The 21,345-nt window shown below is 53.2% G+C and overlaps 1 protein-coding gene across 2 annotated transcripts in view; it reads left to right on the plus strand.

The window, feature by feature from the left end:
• The window catches only part of GALNT14 (polypeptide N-acetylgalactosaminyltransferase 14), a 215,704-nt gene extending 194,720 nt beyond the window's left edge, over positions 1 to 20,984 (plus strand). For both annotated transcript variants that reach the window (XM_027555741.1, XM_027555742.1), the window contains exons 10-15: positions 1,330 to 1,456; positions 3,553 to 3,645; positions 8,492 to 8,575; positions 9,058 to 9,202; positions 19,091 to 19,210; positions 20,402 to 20,984. In XM_027555741.1, coding sequence (XP_027411542.1) covers positions 1,330 to 1,456; positions 3,553 to 3,645; positions 8,492 to 8,575; positions 9,058 to 9,202; positions 19,091 to 19,210; positions 20,402 to 20,560 — 728 coding nt within the window. In that variant the 3' untranslated portion in view covers positions 20,561 to 20,984. The remainder of the gene's footprint in view (positions 1 to 1,329; positions 1,457 to 3,552; positions 3,646 to 8,491; positions 8,576 to 9,057; positions 9,203 to 19,090; positions 19,211 to 20,401) is intronic.
• The last annotated feature ends 361 nt before the right edge of the window (positions 20,985 to 21,345 follow it).

Consider the following 21,345-nt stretch of genomic DNA (forward strand, 5'->3'; position numbering starts at 1 on the left):
GGACAGAGGCTGAGGGAGAGGACCCCCTGGTAAGGAAACCTAGGAAGGTGGGGCCCAAGGTGCGGAGGGACGGGGCACATCAGATGTGCTGGGCAGTAGTAGAATACCCACATCCTTGGTCCCTGCTCGTGGACACCAGCCTGAGTGTTTCCTGAAGCAAACTCCTCTTTCTTCAGCTTGACTATAGAAGCATGGCCCAGGCAGGCATCCAGATGTGAAACTGGCTCTTCCCACTGGTGGCATATCCAGCGGGATGCAGGGGGGCAACTGCTCTGGGTGCCGTCAGGAAAGGCTGCACCATTTGTAGAAAAGTTACAAGCGGTAATGAAACGCCCTGACAGCATTCAGCGGTTCCAAACAAAGGCAGTGACGGGGTCCTCTCCCACCCTGCTGGTATAGCACCACTTCCTTCTCGGGCAGGACCACTGCTCCAAGCCTGCAGGAAGCAGCTTCAAGGGAGGAGGGCACCGGCCAGCATGGTCTCAGCCCACCCAACTCTGCTGACTCTACCTCACCCGCCTCCCCGAGGTCCCTGCTACAGCAGCCAACCGGGGAAAAGGGGTTTGTGTGCAAATCCCTACCCAGGCGAGCACCCCAGCAACAGCTTCGAGGCTTCCAGCACTTTCTATGGTTGTTCACAGCTCTTGACTATGGCTCAGAGATGTCCTTGCAGGAGATAGAATGGCCTCTTGGCATTGACACCTTGTCCAGGAGCCTCCTGGGAACTGGTCTTATCTGTCCCATCCTGGCCATGTGGCTTGCCAGCCTGTCAGAGTGGGAAATGCACTAACTCTATGACAACCCCTTCTATCTGGACCTTGACCAGCAGAAAATTCTCCCATAGTCTCTAATGGAAGTCTTTCTCCTTGGTCCTGGTTCTGAACTTCTAGGGTCATAGGAGCTGGTCTAATCCATATTCCACCCTGAAACCTTCCATATGCTCAAAAGCAGTTCTCTCATAGTCCCTGGGCTCCTCTGTTCCAGGCCAAAGCATCACACAGAGGCCCCACCCTGCTGGCCCCTGAGAGTGTTCCGAAGGCGCAAGCACAGCCCTCCATGTGTTCCCCTGTGTCCGCCAGTTTCCTTGTTAAGGCAAGCCACCCTCCCAGGTGTGAGTTATCAGCATCCTCGTGGTGGGCAGGGAAACTGAGGTAGCAGGCCTGTGGAGCACACAGTCTGGCTGTGGAGTCGGTGCCTTAGGCAGGCTGCTGGCAGCCCTCCCCTTGCCCTGGGACCTGGGATTCCCCGGCGCCTGGTGTCTCGGTGCTGCCGTCCTGTGCTGCTCAGTCTAGGAGGCAGAGCAGTGATGGGGGCGTTGCTGTCTTGCAGAAATCTCCTTCAGGGTATGGATGTGTGGGGGCAGCCTGGAGATTGTCCCCTGCAGCCGAGTGGGCCATGTCTTCCGGAAGAAGCACCCGTATATTTTCCCAGATGGCAACGCCAACACATATATAAAGTGAGTATGCGTTGTGGGTTGGGGTTCCCCGGGGGTGGCAGTGGCCATGGGCTTTTCTGGTGATAGGCTGTGGCTGTGCCAGGTTCTCCGGTAGGTTCGGCTGCCCGGGTGTCGTGAATGGACAAGGGCTGCATGCTATGCTTGCTGGGCCACAGCCTGGACGAGAGAGGTCAGGCCTGCCCATCCAGGTCCAGGCCGGAGGCCTTGAGGCCTTTCTCCACCCTTGACTTCTCCCAGGCTTGTCAAGGCCCTGCCTGTGGCCTCAGGGGCTTCGAGTCACTGGGCAGCACCCTCTTGTGGGGCTCAGGGCTCTGGGCATTCTTTGGGGCAGGGGGAGGGCAGCCATTTTTGCCCCTGAGTTCTAGAAGATCCCCTGCAGGGATCTGCAGGGATCACCTTCAGGCTGGGTCACCAGGGGAAAGGCCATTCGGGAATGGGGAGGCACAAGTAGATACAGCCCAGGTGACTGCTCCACGGCCTCGCAGGTGCACAGAAACGGCCAGGCTGGCGTAGTCCCTGAGGCCCTGGGCTCCTTTCCTGGGGCTCGCCGCTTCCTGCCTGGGAAGGTCGAAGGTGTAGGGTCTCAGTGACCCAGCGATGCCCACTTGCCTATTCTTGCTTCCTCGCTCCCTCCATATACCCGTCTCCTTTTCATGATTTCTTCTCCTTCAACCTTTTCCCTCTTCTTTAAAAATAACTCTGTACCTCCTTTTCTCCTGCTGCTCATCTTTTCCTCCAGCTTCTTCTCCCCTTCTCTCTAGTCCTCTTGTCACTTGACAACTTCACTCCCCATTTATTCCTCCTTTGCCCTTTTTCCCTCATTTGGTCCGTTTTGGGCAGGCGGAGCAGAGCACCTCTTTGAGTGTTTTTCTTCCCCTGCAGTGTTTTCTTCTGGGTTCTCTCATCCTCGGTTACTCGCACGTGTGGACAGGTGTGGGTGTGTACAGGTGTAGCGGAGCTATAGGCTTGACCAGTGAGAAAGCTGACCTCATGCTGGGAAGGTTAGGGTCATGAGAACCCCTTTAGCAGGGACTAGAACAAAGGCAGGGCTGCCTGGGGTCTTGACAGGGAAAGGTGAGCTGGAATGCCTGGTGCAGGAAAGTCAAGGGGTTATGATGTGGAGTGGGGGCCAGCCGGGGAGTGGGGGGCAGAGCCTCAAGCTCTAGAAAGTTCTTTGCATTTGAGACTGGCCCCTGCTTGCCACCAATGGAGTTGGGGGAAAACTTGGGGCAGTGTGGTCTCGGCAGCGTCCAGTGTGCTGATGGTCAGGCCAGTGGAGGGAGCCGGCAAGGAGCTGTCTTCAGTGCACCAAGAGCTGGACTGCGTGTTGGAAACTCCTTCAGGTCCACGGGCTTGAAGGGCAGGCCATGCCCTCTCAGTGACACCCCCGAGTCCATGCACTCAGGCCTTGGGAGGTGCTGCTCAGGCTTCTGATTGTTTTCCCATGTCTTCTCTTCCTGGTACCCTGGTGTCCCTGACAGCTGAGTGACAACATCCTCCATGTCTGTCTCTTTTTCTGTGACCTTGGGGTCAGACTCACTGCAAATAGCTATTTTAAAAAAAAAAATACTTCAGAGTCTTGGAAAACATTTGACCAGGATGGCTTGGTTACTTCATTCTTTACACCTGCGCCAAGCTAATCACATGGCCGGTGCAAATCTCGTGTGTGACTGGCTTCCCCCTTGGAGTGCTGCGCCCTTTGCTGATGGGGAGAGTTCTAGAATAGGAGCCCACGGATGACCAGAGGTGAGATGGTCAACACTCTTCCTTCTTGTACTGGCACCAAAGGGGCACGCCAGATTCTCCTGGCTTTTTTTCTGTTTTTCTGAGAGCCGTGGGAAGTTCAATTTCTGGTATAATTTCTCTGGTCTGTGCCTTTTGGGAAGAGGGTATGTCATGACTACTAGAATCCTGTGTCTTGGGGGAGAGGCCCCTTTGGAGACTGGTGGGCTCAGCACCCTGGGGAGAATAAAGTTACTGGATCGTGGTGGCTCCCATGGGGGTGACACTGCCCACTCATCACATGTGTGTATTTTACCTAGATATGTCCCCGGTCCTCTCAGACAGCCCGTCCCTGACACCCCTTGTCTCCCCAGGAACACCAAGCGGACAGCTGAAGTGTGGATGGATGAATACAAGCAGTACTATTATGCTTCCCGGCCATTCGCCCTGGAGAGGCCCTTTGGCAAGTAAGTGTCTCCCCTGGTTGGTTTGTGCAGACAGCCCAGAGCCCCAGCTCACCGGCCCGAGGCGAGAGGGTCTCGCTGGCCGCCAGGCCCCTCCAGGGCCAAGGCTGGGCCTGTTCTCCCTTCCTGTGCCTTCTTGCTCCTGCCTCGTCCTGGGCACAGGGCCGTGGGCCACGCCTGTGGGAGACCCTGGCAGCCTGGACCATTCACTCAGTGGGTAGAGCCATGCCCCGTGCAGTGGACTGGTATTTCCAGCTTTTCACAGAAAGGTGGGATGCTGGGCTAAGCAGCCCTGCTCCCTCTAGATTAGAGTTTCCTCCTCCTCCCTCTCAGCTACCGAAGCCTAAGTCCTCCTCTTTTTAGGAGGAACAGTACTGTGTAGACCGCCTCTAGAGCAGGGCTCCAGCTTCTTGTGGGTGGAAGAGGACAGGGAGAGGAGTTAAGGGCCAGATGCCATTTCATGAGTTGCCTCACTAGTCCTCTGCAAACTGAGAAATGGGTATAATTACCCCTGTTTTACAGATAAGGAGCCTGAGGCTTCTACAGCTTCAGGTACTTGCCATGGATCACACCATTATAGGAGGAAAAGCTCAAAACACACCTGTCTGATCCCCCCAAACTTTGTGATGTTGCATTCCCCAACTCAGGGCTGGTCTGAGTAGAGAAAAATGGCAACTTGATTGATGTTATATTCATCTTTTTTGCGAGGGGGCGACTGGTGGCTTTTGTCATCTGATGTCCCTCAGTCGTACTAAGGCTGTGGAGCAGATGGCATGTTTGCAGCCTACACGCCACCGATCGAGCCCATCACTCCCAGGTGGATTAAATCACGAGCCTGCCAAAGTGTTTGCATTTCTGAAACTGAAAGCCCACGCTGGTCTCCGCTTCTCCTCAGAGCCTCCCACAGTGTTTCTTCTGAGTCCTCAGCTAACTTCCGGTTCATTGGCCATGTCCGTCCACCCTTCCTTTCTTCACTGCTTTCCCCCTCCAGCTGGGGTTCTACTTTCTTGCGTAAGCAGAGTGCTTAAAAGACGTTGTCCTTGAATCTCTTGCCATGTTGGGCATCTACCCACCCTCCCAGGCCTCCCTCTTGACCTTGGGTGAACCTGACTTTGTGCCTTTTCCTGCCTGTGGGCAGGCTGCTGAACAGCTCTGGGAGTATCAGCCGGTGCTGCTAAGCCTCTGTGGCCATCCGGCTCAGGGAGGCCCTCAGCGGGGCTCTTAATCCTGCCCCCTTGCCGGCCGGCATTCTCCCTCAACCTCCATTTGTACCTTTTCCATTTTCCCCAGCGGCGGGGTCCGCTCTGCTTTCACTCACAGCATGTGACACCTCTGTTTTATGGATGAAATAGACAGCACCAGCTTCCTGAGCCCGACCACCCTGTACCTGCACTATCCTCCTGTCTCTTTTATCTGGAAGGATAAGGGGTGCCTCCCGCTGCGGCAGGCCAGCCCTCTACCTGTTCCCCAGATGCACTCTTCTCTCCTGCATTCATTCATAAATCAGCACTGATCAAGTTCCCACTGCCTGGATTCATCTCCTCCTGCCTCTCAGCTTCTCAAACTTTAATGTGCACACGAATCTCCCGGGGATCTTGTAACAGTGTGGATGTTGGTTCAGTAGGCGTGCATTTCTACGAGCCCCAGGTGGTGCTGTGCTGCTGGCCTGAGGACCTCAACTCAAGGAGCAGAATTCCAGGGTGATGGTTTCCAGACTCTCTGCAGTCTCAGTCACCTGGGGAGCTTCAAAAACTGCTGCTGCCTCTATTCCAGCCCCAGAGAGTAGACTGAATCTGGGCTGTGTCCTGGGCTGTAGAATTTGTAAAAGATGCGCCCCCCCAACTAGGTGACTCTAACCTGCAGACAGTGTGGGAGCCCTTGTTCCAGGGGACTTCGCCTGCCCTGTGCCTTCACGCTCCCTGATCACCCAACTCTCTTCTCAATTGCATGGTTCCCATTAGTATTTAAATTTATTCTGTATCTTACATATGTTTTAAAAAATAAAATAGAGAAGGAAAGAAACTATAAGAACTCTCCCTCAATCCGACGTTGCTCATCGCCTAACTTGTCTTCTGCTCCTTCAGAGCCAAGCTTCATGAAAGAGCTGCCACATCGCTGTCTGTGGCTCCCTGTTTCCCTGCTTCTGACTGTGAGCTGAGGCCAAGGCCTCCATCCCCTATGATCACTCCCACCTGGCCCACCCATGGCCCCCTGGGACCCTTACCTTCCTCGATTACTCCATTGATATGAGTCTTCTTCCACCCAAACCCCTTCAGGCACCCCTCTGATCTCGGTTTCTAGAACTAAAGTCTTGGCTCTCATCCTGAGATGCAAGCTGCACCCTCTCTGCCCACTCTGCAAGCTCAGGTTCCTCTGCCCACCCTTGTATGTTGGTCTTCCCCGAGGACCTGTCATAATCCCTTGTCTTACTCCAGGTTTTCCCTGCCATCAGCCACCTCTGTGCTGCCAATAAGCATGTTTCCATCCCTCTCCTGCACCTCTCCTCTGAGCTCCAGCCCTTAGAGAAGGAAATGGCAACCCAACCAGTATTCTTGCCTAAAAAAATCCCATGGACAGAGGAGCCTGGTGGGCTACAGTCCATGAAGTCACAGAGTTGGACACAGCTGAGCGATTAAACATATCCTGCACCTCTCCTGAGCTCCAGTCCTTATGTCTGAATAGCAACTGGACATCTCTGCCTGGATGCCCCCAGTCTCCTCTGACTCAATGAGTTCTAACTGAACTCTTCCTGTTTGCTCCTAAACTTGCTCCTTTCCCCATATTCCCCACCTTAGCTCTTCCATTCATCCTGTTGTCAAACCAGAAATCTTGAGTGTCAACTTTGACTTCTCTCTCCCTGTCCTCCCACACCTAAACAATCACCAGGTCCCAGAGATCCTGCCTCACTCATACACTGATCGTCTGGATTCTTGCAAATACTGAACATTTAGCCTTTTTCAAAAGATGTCATTCCTGTCCTCATGTTACTTAGCATCTGGTGAGGAGATGCAGTTAATGCTGTATAAGAAGTTCCAGTATCATGAGGGCACCCAGTCCAGTCTTTGGGGTGGAAGGAGGCGAGGCTTGAGAAAGCAGGGCTGGTTCTGTGTGGTTGCCCAGGAAGAACAGGGTGTATGTGGAAATCAGGTGTACTGGTGGAAGAGTAGAGAGAATGAAACCTGTCCCTTCTCTCCCATCCCACCCTACTCCCCTGCCAGAAAGCATGGTCAGCACCGGGTTTCGACAGTGATCTCCTAACTGCTCTCCCAGCTTTGGGCACCAATCTTATGTACCTTCAGTTGCTATTGTTCAGTCGCTCAGTCATGTCCAACTCTTTGAGACCCCACAGACCCGGATTCCCCGTCCTTCACTATCCCCCAGAGTTCACTCAAACTCATGTCTGTTGAGTTGGTGATACCATCCAACCATCTCATCCTGTTGTCCCCTTCTCCTCCTGCCCTCGATCTTTCCCAGCACCAGGGTCTTCAGTGAGTCATTTCTTCGCATCAGGTGGCCAAAGTATTGGAGCTTCAGCATCAGTCCTTCCAATGAATATTCAGGGCTGTTTTCCTTTAGGATTGGCTGGTTTGATCTCCTTGCAGTCCAAGGACTCTCAAGAGTCTTTTTCAACACTACAGTTTGAAAACATCAATTCTTTGGCACCATCGGTAGATGCTCTTAAAGGAATAATACTGTCACACTGTACTCTGTTTCAAACCCATCCGTGGCAGCCCATTGCCCTGAAAATAAAGGCCAAGCTCCTCCTTGGTATTTCACAGGACCTTTATGACTGCACGTTCACCTCTCCCATCACTCACCTCCCTTCTCCAACTCCCCCCACACACATTCTAACCTGCACCACTGCTACCACCAACAGACCCCTTCCCTCTTCACATGCACTCATCTCTTTTTGCTGTTTTCCTGCCACTACCAGGGGCCCCCATTTTACCCTCTTTCTGGTTTGTCTAGACAATGTCCACTTTCCTCCCAGCTTCCACATCACCACCCAACCACCACCAACCCGACAAGCAAGGGGCCACCTCTGAGGTGCTCCCACAGCCCCTGCACACCCACCCCACATCCACCCTGGGCTGTGAGCACCTTGTTCATTACCTGTCTTTCTTGCTTGAAAGCTCACCATCAGGTCCCTCTTGGGCACAATGCCTGGCACATACTAGGTACTCAGTAAATGATGACAGAGGATGAGATGGCTGGATGGCATCACTGACTCGATGGACGTGAGTTTGAGTGAACTCCGGGAGTTGGTGATGGACAGGGAGGCCTGGCGTGCTGCAATTCATGGGATCGCAAAGAGTTGGACATAATTGAGCGACTGAACTGAACTGAAATATGTGATTCAGAAGCCCAGAACCAGCTAAAGAAGAGAATTCTTTGAGGCTGGCTTGGCCGGGATGGGGGTAGCGGGCGGGGGAATAAGGGTGGTATATTAACAGCAGAATTCAAAGGGGGATTTGTGAGTAAGCAGACCCAGAGTCCTGGCAGTGAGTTATCAACAACACACCAAATATTCTTGTAGCTTTGTTTTTAATGAAAAGTAAAAACACCCCCAAATTCTGTTTCCAAGTAAAAGCACAAATCCTTGGTGTCATCACCACTCCACTGTGAGGTAATTGCCAAGGGTTTCCATAGGTCTCTCTCGAGCTCTCAAAATCTCTCTTAGTTAATTTCTCCAGCACCCTCCAGAGATTCGTGGGTGCAGAGAGCGGGCACGGGCTGCACGGGGCACCTCCCAGCCTGGAGGGTGGGTGCCCCTGGGCCCATGTGGCTGGTACCTGTCACCAACCAGCTGTGTTTTGTCTCCATGTCTCCCCGCCTCTGCCGCCCCCAGCATCGAGAGCAGACTGAACCTGAGGAAGAACCTGCAATGCCAGAGCTTCAAGTGGTACTTGGAGAATGTCTACCCAGAACTCAGGTACCCGCCCTGTGCTTTGAGCCTTTGCTGCCTGCAGAGAGAGACCCTCTGCTAACTTGGTTTGGAGAAGGGACTGCCCGTGGCCATCTGTATGAGGGGTTTTAACTAGATGGAGGTCTGAAAAGACCAGTTGGCTCTGCTTATCCCGGAAACCAGAGAGAGAATTTTATTCATTGGTGGCATGAGGGATTGAGGTTGGCTTCTAGCAGTATTTCTCAACTGCTGGGGTTTGAGCTCTGGAGTGTGACCTCAGGGCGTGGACTCACTGATTCCAGGCTCCAGACTCCTGAGTCATTCCTTGCTGCCTCATTCCTAGTGGCACCTCTCCCATCCTCAGGCCCTGAGTAGTACAAGTCATTGCAACGCAACCAGGGCAACATGTCCCTGCCATTTTCCAGACACTGCCTGACCTGTCAGACAGCTGGTGTTACTGTTAATCCTAAGAACCATGGATTCTCATCCCTCCCGTGGCCTTCCTCTAGGGTGCCCAAGGACTCTTCCATCCATAAGGGCAGTATCCGACAGAGGCAGAAGTGCCTGGAGGCTCAGAAGCAGAAAGACCAAGAGATCTCCAACCTCAAGTTAAGCCCCTGTGTCAAGACTGAAGGCAAGGATGCCAAGTCCCAGGTAAAGTAACCTGGGACTACTTGAATGGCTGGGGATACTTGAACATATGAACGTGCTTGGCCTCTGCTTCCTGCTTTTGCATGAACCAGGTGTCTAGTTATACCTGGAGCTCTGCAGCAGAACAGGAGAAGCACAATTCTCCTCACTCTGGGACTGGGTTCACTCTGCTAGGTTTCCAAATGCATGGGCTTTCTCTTAAGATGCCTTCCCGGGCAACTTTGCACCTCTAGGGATTAACCATTAAATTAACAGGAGTTGAACAAGGGTGTCCAAGCTGCTGCTGGTAAATGTGGGTTGGATCAGGCAGGGTGGGCAGCATGGCCACCTCAAAAGTATAAGATGCAAACTGAAAAGCCACTGCCTCCAGGATGAAATACCTGCTCTATGAGTCTCCCTGCTGATCTAACCCTGTCTTCCAGGCAGTCACATCAGTGGCGGTACGGCTTTTCCCATCGTCCACCATTCTGGTCTCTGGGCAGGTCCCTTGATCATCGTTCTTCTGCCCTCCACAGGCCTATGGCTCCACCTCTGTTCTCTCCTGCTTCCCCCAGGTCTAGAGACCTCGGTCGCCCCTTCTCAGAAAGGTTTCCTTGTGCCTTAGCTGATTCATCAACACTCTGTGAGTGTTCTGCCCTCTGAGGATCGAGCTCTTTTAAAAGTCACTGGCACATTCACAGCCTGTCTCAACCTCTGTAGCACTTGACCTGCTGGATGCACTAGAGCTTGTCCATCTTGTGACTTCCCTCCTGGCTCTGGGGACGCTGCGTGATCCCAATTATCCTGCATTTCCGTTCTTTCCACTGCTTGTTTTTACTGCTGTCTCCTCTCCCCAGCTCTCAGACCCTTATGGTGAATATTCACCAAGGTTTTCAATTCACTGTTCTTTTCTCTGTGAGTGGTTTCTTGGAAATTTTATTCATGCTTTCAGCTTTAGTAACCTCCTCTGTCTTACTGATTCACAAATTCAGTGCCTTCACCCAACCGTGAATTCACTCATTCATTCATTGATTCACTCAACAAACATGTACATTCTTTGCTGACTGTGGAGATGCACAGTGGCCGGCGTTGGTGGCCCCTCGAGGGATCTAATGTTCCTTGAACAAGTCAGCAGCCACTGTGATCTAATCTCTGCCCTGGAGAGAGTTTGGTCCATGATGCTGTAGAAGTGCAGAGCAAGGGTGTCCAACCTCTACATGAGGGTTGGGAAGTCTTCCCAGAGGACCTGAGCAGGAGTGGTGTCCTCAGAGATGAGTAAAAACACATGGGTCAGGAAGGGGAGAAAGGGCAAGCGGGGAAGTCCAGCATGTACCACGCCCTGGGCCTGGGAGGCAGGGTGCCTTTCAAGACATAGTCAGAGGGGTGGAATGTGAGGGAGCTACAAAGGTGAGGCCGGAGAGGAAGAGGCACATCACAGCCTCTTTTCCCAGCTGAAGAGGTTGAGTTTTATCCTCAGGAGTAGGAGCTGTGCAAGCCAAGGAGATGGATGGAGGCTGGTGGGTTTACACTTAGCTGACTCTCCCTCTCAAACACCGGGCGATCGAGCCAGTCCACGGCCGTGACAAACCCTTCTGAAATTCAAGCCATCAGATGGCTCCAAGCACCTATCAGGCTCCCCAGCCATTGCACCATCCCATTAATTCTCTCTGAGTGGTCACCTATCCCAGGCTCTGAGTTTCCAGTCCTGACCATCATCTCCCATGGCTCCTGTTTCTCCCGCATCCCCCATTCCTGCAAAGCCCAGCCCTCCTCCCCTCAGAATAGCTGTTCTCGGCCCCGGCATTCACTTCTTCAGGCCAGATCAGCAGCCCTCCGGCACTATTGACAGTTGGGGCCGGGTCACTCTGTGGTGGGGACCATCCTCTGTGCTGTAGGCTATCTAGCAGCTCCCCTGGTCCCTGCGCACTGGATGTCAGTAGCATCCCCCCCACACACACCAGTCATGCCAATCAAAGCTGTCTCCAGGCTTTACCAAAGGCCCCTGGAGGACAAGACCACTCTGCTTGGGAACCGCTGTGTTAGATTATGGCCACTGTCTCAAGTAACATGTAGTCACCAGACCATGGTTCCCCATCCCCATGCAGCCTTCAATGGCTCCCCAGTGTCTGCCACAAAAACCCACGGCCTTGGCCTGGCACTTGAGGCATCACACCCCCAGCCTCCAGATTGCCGAGATTGTTCCAAAAATCATCTCTGCTCCAGCAGGACATGGGAGGGGGCTGCCTGAGTCAGACAGGAAAGGGGGAAGGAGACAGAGGTGTTGACTGTGCTTGAAGTGTGGCAGTGCGGCTGAGAATGACACCACTTGTCAATGGCGTTTTATGAAACGTGTGAGGAGGTAACGCGCATCGCTCTCTTCTGATTCTGTGTGTGGGCCCTGCTCGTGGGGGATTGCAAACAGCCAGAATGTCGTTGCCCCCGCTCCCTGGAACAGAAGTTTGCCTTGTCCGTTTGTAGCAGAGTAGGGGTTCTTCTGTCTTTGGTTGCATAAGAAGTGGCAGCGGGTAGCCACAGGCTCTCTGGGTCTCAGGAAGGCGCCCCCCTACTCCTGTAACCTGGCCAAGGGAGATGCTGCCAGGCCTTCATTTAACTGGGAAGGAAAGGTCCCTCCTCTGGCTGACATTCTGGTGGAGTGAGGAAGGGGAGAGGAAAGAGCTGTCACTGTTGTAAACTACGGCTTATCACGAAAACAGTCTTCAAGTGAGCAAAGAGTTCTTTCCTAGAAGATCTTGCCAAGCTGTCACTCCTCTCTGCTTCAGAGAGAACAGTTGGGTGTGTGCGGCAGCCGTTCGAATTCGGGATATGGAAAGAACACACGAGTTAGGAAGATGTTCAGTTTTCATCAACAGATGACACCTACTGAGTGTGCGTGGTGCCCCGGGCACCAGGCTGCGTGCTGGGGTACAGGGTGGGACTAAGCCGGGTTAGACACAGCTCTCTCCTAGCGGGGCCCACAGCCAACAGCAGGCCTGGGGTGCCTGTCCAAGTATTCTGAAGGTGTTGAAACCATGAAGAGAAATCCACATAGTTATTTCAGCCAGACTGGTCCCCCAGGTGTGTGCCTGGGGGTGCATGCATGTGTTTCTGGGTGTGTGCGTGTTCGAGCCTGTGTGTGCATGGAGTGTACACCCTTGTGGGATTGACTTAGGTTACCTTTCTCTTCCTTTCGGTGTCTGCTTCTCCTTCCTGCATAGACTCCCTGAGCTTCCTCCTGTTTCCCGACCCCTCCTGCTAATGCACTCACCCTCCTTTCCTCCTCTCCCTTCCCACATCTCTGGCTTCTCCTACCCCTTGGCCATTCAGAGATGTCACATTGCCCCTCAGACCCCGGATTCTCTCACCTTCTCTCCTGCCCCCACCTCTCTGTCTCTGAGAGGCCATGTCAAGGAAGTGATATAAAAACCCAGTTAAGTAGATATTATCCTCATTTTACAGATAATGAGACTGAGGTCTGGAGAGATGATCCTAGGTCAGATGCTAAGAAGTGAGGAAGGCAGGATTTGAAAACCTGGCCGCCACACTACATCTGCTGTTGCTGCTGCTTCAGCTCGAGTCATAACTGGTTCCAGGGCCCTTTTATTCCACTGAATCTCAGGAGAAGATGTCCGTCTCTGAGGCCCCTCCTCCAGGCTGTAAATATTAAAACTAGAGATCAGCTCCTCCTTGACAGGAGATAGCCGGCATGAGGTTCTTCCTCTTGGCTACTTTCCAGTGGCAGCCCCTGTGAGAAGGAAACCAAGGTCACACCCCATGTCAGGGACCTGGGAAGGGGCAGACCCGACATCGACGGGAACTGAGCAAGAATGTGAATGGAGGCCCACTCTCCGCAGACTCTGTACCAGCCCGGGGACACACACGGCTCTGCCTTCCAGCCTGGGCTGCCCCCTTTTCTTCCCACCTCACCTCTGTCCCCACTGTGAACTCCCAGCCTGCATCTCACCATGTGGTCACTCCCCTCCAAACAGTCCACTTAGGGCCTGGGTGTGGGTACTAGGGACTCAGTCAATCCTCTGGAATGGACCCAGGGAGAGAGATCCATGCAGGTCCTGAATTGGGCTCAGGTCATTTGGGTGGTGGGTTCTGGGGTCCTTGACTGGTGAGCAGAGCATGGGTGTCTGGGGCCTTGAATTCTGCTTCCAGTTGGCCACTCACTCCCCAGGTGGCATGTCCCTGGGCACGTGGGTGTCCATGATGTTGAGAGAAGTCCATATGACCGTGGCTGTTTTCTGGCTCCAATGCTGGCTTACCACCCTGCTCTACCCCCAGCCCCATCCATCCTTCACCCTGCCTTACCTTCCTTTTTCCACTTGTTTGTCAACCTTGGGAACAAAATAGTTAACCCGAGTGTGTTTTCAAGATGATGGCAGCCTGGTACCTTGGGTAGAGAGTGAGAGAAGTACACCATCAGTTTGTAAATATGTGAAGCCCCAGGAGTCTCCTGGGTAATAAGTTTCCTGTCAATTTTATTGGATTCCCTAGAAAAATATTTGTGAAGGATAGAAAAAGACAGATGTACCAATATAGCCATATCCCAATTTAAAGAAATGGGGAAAACATACAGCTTTTCAATGTGTCCTCCTACCTGGAAGCCCAACAATTCAGGCTACCGGCTTGTGAAGGATTCAGGCAGGCAGCTGGGTGGCCTAGAGATGAAGATCAAAGCCCTTCCCCCCAAACCCACACTCACACTGGCGCCTCTCCATGAGTCTCCACATGGGACAGGCTGCCAGCAGTCACTCCCCACCTGACACCACCCTTCCTCCCCAGCTTTCTCAGCACACCCTTGGGCATGGCCCCAGCACGACTGCCTCTCAAATGTCTCTCCTGGGAGGTAAAGCAAAGGCAGTTTTCCAAAGGGAGACCTCCAGGGCCATCTCTCCTGTTGGCATCCTGCACCAGTACAACCAACAGGCAGTAACTGAGCTCTTGGTCTGTAGCCAGCACCGTCTGGAATGTCTATGCATCACCCTCCATGTAAGGGGCTGCTATTACCTTCATTTCACAGAGGAGGAGACCAAGGCGCAGAGTTAAGTAGATCATCCAGGTTTGGGGGTTCATAAACAGGCGAGCCAGGATTCCTGCCCCGGCAGTCACTCCAGGGCCCAACACAGTACATCCTGGGTGTGTTCTCACAGCGTGGGAGGAAAGGACAGGATGGACTGGAAACGAAGACTCCAGAGTGAGTCTATTGAAGATGCCAACTTCACTAAAGGAGGGGAGCGTGTCCCAGAGCCTCCCCTGGTTAGAGGGCCCCAAACTGGGTGTGGCTCAGCTCTGTCCTTGCGGGTGATGAAGACTCCCAGCACAGCTGATCAGTGCATTCGGGGGATCCTGCAGCTATACAGGTGCATCAAGAGGTCAGCTAAACTGAATGTTCACTTGAATCCACCCGTTCATGCCCAACATCTTGTCTGAAGTGGGCTTCCAGGGCATGTTTGATGAACCAGTGTGATGCCCGGTGTGGCCTAAGAGGTTCAAGGCCAGCCCATGGCCCTGGCTGTGCTAGGTTCGGATCCCATCTCACCAAGGGGGTCCCACGTTCACAGTCAACCCTGGGCTCTGCTCCTGGTGTAGCCCAGAGCAACCGTTGACCTCAGTGCCCCTCCCATCAAATTGCACCTACCTCCCAGAGTGGCTGTGAGAGTCACATAGACAATGAAAGTGGAAGATCTAGGACAGGAGCAGCCCTCGGCATTGCTTAATTGTGGCTGCCTAATCACAGAACAGCCAGCAGGGCTGGCTCCCATCCTCTATTTCTTCTCCATTGTTTATTCTTCCCCACATGGGGGAATTTTTGAAATGGAAACTGACCACCAGCAGGAAATGAGCTGCACTTCTGCCTAAAGGAAAACACAGCCCCCTAACTTCTGTCAACTTGGGAATGTTTCTCTGTCCTCACCTAACCACTCCTCCTTCCCACGTGTCGGGAAAATACTGTTCACGGAGATTCTGCTCCGGGGCCAGGCCCGTAGGTTGGTGTTCCACATGCATCTTCTTACCTCACCTCACAGCAATCACATGAACCATGTCAGTACCCCCATTTCACAGATGGTGTAAGCAAGGCTTAGATACGTTGACCAAGGCTACCCAGGTCATATGAGAATCTTGCCAAAGCAGGACACGGGCCACCTGCCTCCAGAGACCAAGCTCTTAGACTCGGCTAGGGTTTCTCAACCACAGCACTATTGGCGTTGGTCTTAGATGATTCTTCATTGTAGGGACTGTCTGTGCATCGTAGAATGTTTAACAGCGTCTCTGGCCCCACCTACTAGTCAGTAATATCCCCAGCCTCGTCATAGTAGTCCAAAAATGCCTTCTGACACTGCCCAGTGTTTCCTGGGTAGGTGGCTGGGGGCAAAAGCACCTGAGATGAGAAATACTACCCTGGGCTTATTGCTTCTTACCTGCTAGAGGTGGCTCTGGACCATTCTAGGGTCAAACCCTGTGCTGAGCCCCTGACTTAGCTTCCTGCCTACTTCCTTCAGAACTTTGCTCCTTCAGGTATCTCCTCATGAGAACTTGTTTCCTCTCTGCTTCTCCATCCAATGCAGGATGGTGAGCCCCAGGCTGGGCGCCATGGGGTCTGCTCCCCACTGACAGGCACTACCATCTCCACTCACACAGGCAGCTCCAGAGATGTCCTCTGAGCACGGAAGGCCTGCAGGTGGTCCAGCCTGGACCATACCCTTCCCATCATCGGTCCCCATCTTTCAGGGCAGGAGCAAAGCAGGTCAAGGGCCAGGAGGAGATGCCCTCCTGGGGCATCGCCTCCAGGATGGCCTCTGGGGTCTTCCCATGGATACGGCTGTCTGTGTGCACTGGGCTGGGACTTCTCCAGTCCCCCAGATGAAGCTGTCAGTGCTTGGTGATCAAGGCCAGGCTGGCCTGAGCCACCAGTGCTGCCTTCTTGAATTCATTTCAGACTCTGAGATTCATTTAATAGGCCCATTCATCACCGGCCATTCTGGGAAGCCAGACAGGCCGCAGAATGGGAATTGGAAACCCTCTCCTCACTTCCTGCCCTGCCTGCTCCTGTGTCGTGCTTCCCGTTAAGCTCTCTCCTCTCCTCTCCTCTCCTCTCCTCTGCGCTTCTCTGGGGAAATGCAAGACTGGATTATTCTGATGCCAGTAAAGCACCAGCTAATGGAAAGTCCACGTGGTGTGAGGGCTTCAATACCTGTCTGACCTCCCTGGGGGATGGTCGGCTCAGCCCCCAGCCCCCCAGTGTACCATGTGCGTTCCTTCCTAAAACGCATTTGTGGATGGGAGGTGTCTCAGGGCACAAGGACCCCCTCTCCCCACCCTCCCGCCTGCCATCCCCAGCATTTCTGGGTTTTGAAGCCCCTAAGATACTTAAAAAGAAATGCCAATATGGGTTTCCAGAAATTGTGGCATATGTTAAGTTTTGTGTTTAATCAGTTAACTTTTTTAACGTAAAAAAACACAAAGCCAGCGTATTATAGTGATCATAAGATAATTACAGGGTTTATTTTTAAAATGCTAATTCATGGTTCACTGCAGGCTGTGTGGTCACCCGACATTTTAAAAATAACAGGACAGAGCGATGAGCCTCATCTTTCTGCATCTCTAACTGTGTGTTTAGCCTCATTTCCCGACAATGCGGAAGTCTAACACTGAGGCCAGTTGTACCATGGGCCTAGGCAAATGGCCTCTGGGCAGCCCTGCCCACAAACACCGGCCCTTGTCTCTGCTCTCCACTGGCCAGGGGATTGTCTGGGCTCACACCCAGGACCTGTGCCCACTTTCTTCATTACTCTCCCCAAATGTTTCGGACCCTAGAACCCACCGCTGAGCCTGATTCAGGACCTGTGTGGGTCTCTCTCCCTGGGTCCATTGCAGAGGATGGACTGTGTCCTTAGTACCCACATCCAGGCCCAAGGGGACCCTTAGAGGGGAGTGACCATGCGGGGAGGTGCAGTCTGTGAGTTCATGGTGGGGACAGAGGCAAGGTGGGAAGTAAAAGTGGGCAGCTCAGGCTGGGAGCCAGAGCTGCGTAGGTTCCCTGATCTGTTGTGGGGTCTGCAGAGAGGAGGCCTCCACTCATATTCTTGCTCAATTCCCATCAATGTCAGGTCTCCCCCCCCCCCCAGCCCCCAACATGGGGTGTGACCTTGGTTTCCCTTCTCATAGGGGCTGCTGTTGGAAGCTGGCCAAGAGGAAGAACCTGCTGCCAGCTGTCTCCTGTCTATAGTTTTAATATTTACAACCTGGAGGAGGGACTCTCAGAGACAGACATCTTCTCCAGAGATTAAGTTGAATAAAAGAGCCCTGGAACCAGACATGATTCCAGCAGCAGTGGCAACAACAGCAGAGAGGCTGGGGAGAGTGGGTGCAGGGGCCACTTCCTGTCACTGACTTAGGGTGACCTCTCTGACTTTACCTTCCTCCTCTATAAAAGGGGAATGATAACAGTACCTACCTAACTGGAGTCTCATGATTAAGTTAACATGTGTAAAGCTCCCAGAACAACGCCTGGTACACAGTAAGTGCTCAAGAAATGCGAGCTGGTGTTAGCCGTATCGTCATGGTTCTGGTGTCACCTCCATGCATGTGGGTGTCTTCCCCTTTCAGCTAACCCTGGAGGAAGGCAAATGGTACGTGTAAGATGGTGATGTTCACAAGGCCAGAGGAGTATTATGCATTTCCTAATGTTTTTATTATAAAACAGTTTTGAATAGATATAAGACTCCTTGGAGGAGCATGAAGAACCCCGGCAGACCCATCCCAGGCTTCAGGAATTTTCAGTTCACAGCCAGTCTTCGTTTGTCTCTATGTCCATCCTACTCCCCAGGAGGACTTTCTGGGCTGGGTCTCTTCCTGGCACCGGTGGCCTGCTATGGCAACAGAGCATCAGTTGGACAGTGGGGGTGTTATGGAAGAGGAGGGGTAGAGTGCTTACTGGGGTCCTCTCTGCAGTTCCCCTTGGGGCATCCAGTTCACAAATCTTCTCTATCCCGTGATGAAGGCAAAGGACAGATGCTATCCCTGTTTTACAACCTGGGGAAAAACCTCTTGAAGGTTCGAGTTTGACAACTATTATGCCAGCATTCCTGCCCCTGATTTAAGAGCTAAGCAGTGGCCCGGGCTGCTTCAGCTGTTGGTTGCTGTCTTGTCTGTGGCACTTGGAACTCGTTTCTCATAATGAGCCTCACTGAATACCCCTTTTCATCTGCCACCAAATCTCTGCTCGTCCTTCCAGTTCCTCAGCTCCTCCAGCTGCAAGAGCCCCAGGGCCGAGTGCTGGGTTCCCGTGGAGCACTGGTGTGCGTGTGCCCTCTTGCAACAGTTTTATTTCTTGTGACTTCCTTCTTTCCATCCTGCTCTTCTTCCACCCGTCCGTCAGAACACCTCCTCATTCCCTTTGTCCCTCTGTCTTCCTGTTGTCAGAGCTCTCACGTTTCCAGGGTGCCGATTTGGACGTCTTTTCAAAGAAGAGATGTTCTAAAGACAACTGCAGGGGGTGGGGGGATCCCTGGTCACGTGCCAGGTGGCTGCTTTAAATGTCAAGTGTGGGGAAGAGACACTCATCGAAACAGAGAAACTGGAGGCTGTGACGCTCAGCTGGGGTGTCGTTCAGCTTCCTGCCCAAGCCCAGAATTGTCCCTTGCCTCCCAGAGGTGACCTGCCTGCCCCAGGCTGGTCCCCTTCATTGGAATAGGGGCGAGGACTTCACTGGAGGTGTGACCTGAGAGTCTCTGACTCTTGAGCAGCATTTTCCCAGGTGACCTGTTGACAGTGGGGTCCTCCTAGGACCCCCGCCCCAGTGCTTTGTACCAAGCTGTGCTAGTTGTCACACACGGGCACAGTAGTGTCCCAGCAGGGTGGCTTCCAAGCACCCTGAGGTGACCCTGCCTGGCCTCTTCTTTCCAGATCTGGGCCTTCACCTACACCCAGCAGATCTTGCAGGAGGAGCTGTGCCTGTCAGTTATCACCTTGTTCCCTGGCGCCCCAGTGGTTCTTGTCCTTTGCAAGAATGGAGATAAAAGACAGGTAAGTGCTCAGTGCGTCCACCCTGGGAGGTGGCCGCCTGTGTAGGTCTGAGTCTGTGTGTGGGAAAGAGAGAGGCTAGAGAGGAGGGAGAGTTGATAAAGAAGACATCCTTCTGGCTAGGAGAGAGGAGGGGAACTCTGGTCCCATCTGTGGTGCCCAGGCAGCCATCAGCTGCCACGTGAAAGCCTGTTGACCGCGTCGGACCTCTGCTTCACGTGTGTCCTGTACTGCCCAGTCCTGCTCAAACGCCTGCCAGGATCCCAGAGCATGCTGGGACAGAGTCTGCAGGCCACTAGGATAAGCAAGACTCGAACCTCTGCCTTCGGGGGCCTTGCCTGGGCTCTGGCAGAACGTCCCACGGAGTTCATAGCACTCTGGATGCATGACGTGCCTGGTTCCTGTGGGGGCAAAGTCGTTGGCTTCACCCAGTTCCCACCAACTGGGTCTTGTTTGGTGGGAATGCCCATTTTCATAGCTCACCAGCCGTGTGACCCTTGGCAGGTTCGTGGACCTCTCTGAGCCTCAGTTTCCTCCTCTGTGCAATGAGGCTGGTGATGAACATCATACAGGGCTGCTGTTTAAAGCAGTTCACCGAGTCATCCATCCATGACACCTGGTCAGCAGTAGTTCCCCCGTACCTGTCCATCGCCTCCCTCCTTGTTGTGTGTGGTGAGGTGTGGGATGCAGCCACACGAGACCCACTCTCTGCTTGGGCCCTCGTGTGCTGAAGCTCTTTGGAGGAGCAGAGATTCAGGCGCAGGGAGCTGCCCTTCCATCCCTGCTGCTTCACCACCCACCCCCCTCCCCCCAGCCACTCTCGCCCACTCCTTCATGATAGCGTGGATAGCGAGTGTGGATCATTTCTTTCATTGCTTCTGTGACTAACTTGCTTCACATTTTCTGGCCTAGTGCTTGGAAAGTTATTGCCTTCTAATGAGTTTTCCTAGCAAACATATTGATTTTGCTTTTACTTTTTCTAATCCAATTTTTTAAAAAGCCAGCAACAATACCTGGTAAGGCAATTAGTTGCAGCTCTCTTCCTCCTTGAGACCATGAAGTCAAGTCTCTGGATGACCCTAGCCCTGTGGTGTCAACATTTTTGATAACACTGGAACTCCTGATACTGTTGCTAGGACCCAGGGCCTTAGTCGGAGAATCCCGCTTAATCCTCTCCCCTCTCCGACTCTCCAGCAATGGACCAAGACTGGCTCCCGCATCGAGCACATGGCGTCCCACCTCTGCCTGGACACAGACATGTTTGGCGATGGCACCGAGACTAGCAGGGAAGTCGTCATCAATCCGTGTGAGTCCTCACTCATGAGCCAGCACTGGGACCTGGTGAGCTCTTGAGGAAGCATTCGGCACGAGCAGGGGCCATGGGGCGGTGCTTCCCTGGGTGAGATGCAGACTGGAGACCAGGCTGCACGTGGCCACATGCTTAGCAGAAGCCCTGAATGGGGAGATGGACGCAGAGCTCCCCCCCACCCCCCAGGACGGGAGCGGTTGTCTCAGGGAGGATGCAGGCAAAGATGCAAGCCAAGAGGAACTCGGAGACAGATCCCCGTGTTCTCAATGCCATTAAGTTCCAGTCCTGGCTGGGTGTGCCCCGGAGTGGTGTCTGGAGACAGAGATCTGATGGAAAGTGTTGATGTTTGTCCCCTGTCTTACAAAAGAGGCCAGAGAAGAACAGCTTTCCTTGTCACTAGGCCAGGACTCCAGTGAAAGATGAAGAGTGGAGGTTGTTTTCAAAACAAATAAAGAACCTTAAAAGTTTTGTCTGTGTGTCTCTTACTTTGTGTCCACTTACGTTTAGCTCGAAGCCAGGTTAAGTTCTCCTTTGAATTGGGGCGTGGGGCTGATGGGGACTCATGGATGAAGAGGAGGACAGGGAGATGGAACCCTGCACCACTGACAGGCTGTGCAACCTTGAAAAGAGAGAGAACTTCTCTGACCCTTCATTTCCTATGATATCAAGGAGGGGAGTTGCAGTGTTTCCTCCCAGGGGAGACATAGTCTCTCTCACCCAGGGATGCTGCATCTATTTAGGAATGCCAGGCTCTGCCTGGGGAGACCCTGCTGCAGTGGATCCAGGGTAGGATCCAGGTTCCTCCCTGGCTGGAATCACTGCCCTAGGC

Source organism: Bos indicus x Bos taurus, chromosome 11, assembly GCF_003369695.1.
Source record: "Bos indicus x Bos taurus breed Angus x Brahman F1 hybrid chromosome 11, Bos_hybrid_MaternalHap_v2.0, whole genome shotgun sequence".
Classification (NCBI taxonomy): Eukaryota; Metazoa; Chordata; class Mammalia; order Artiodactyla; family Bovidae; genus Bos; species Bos indicus x Bos taurus.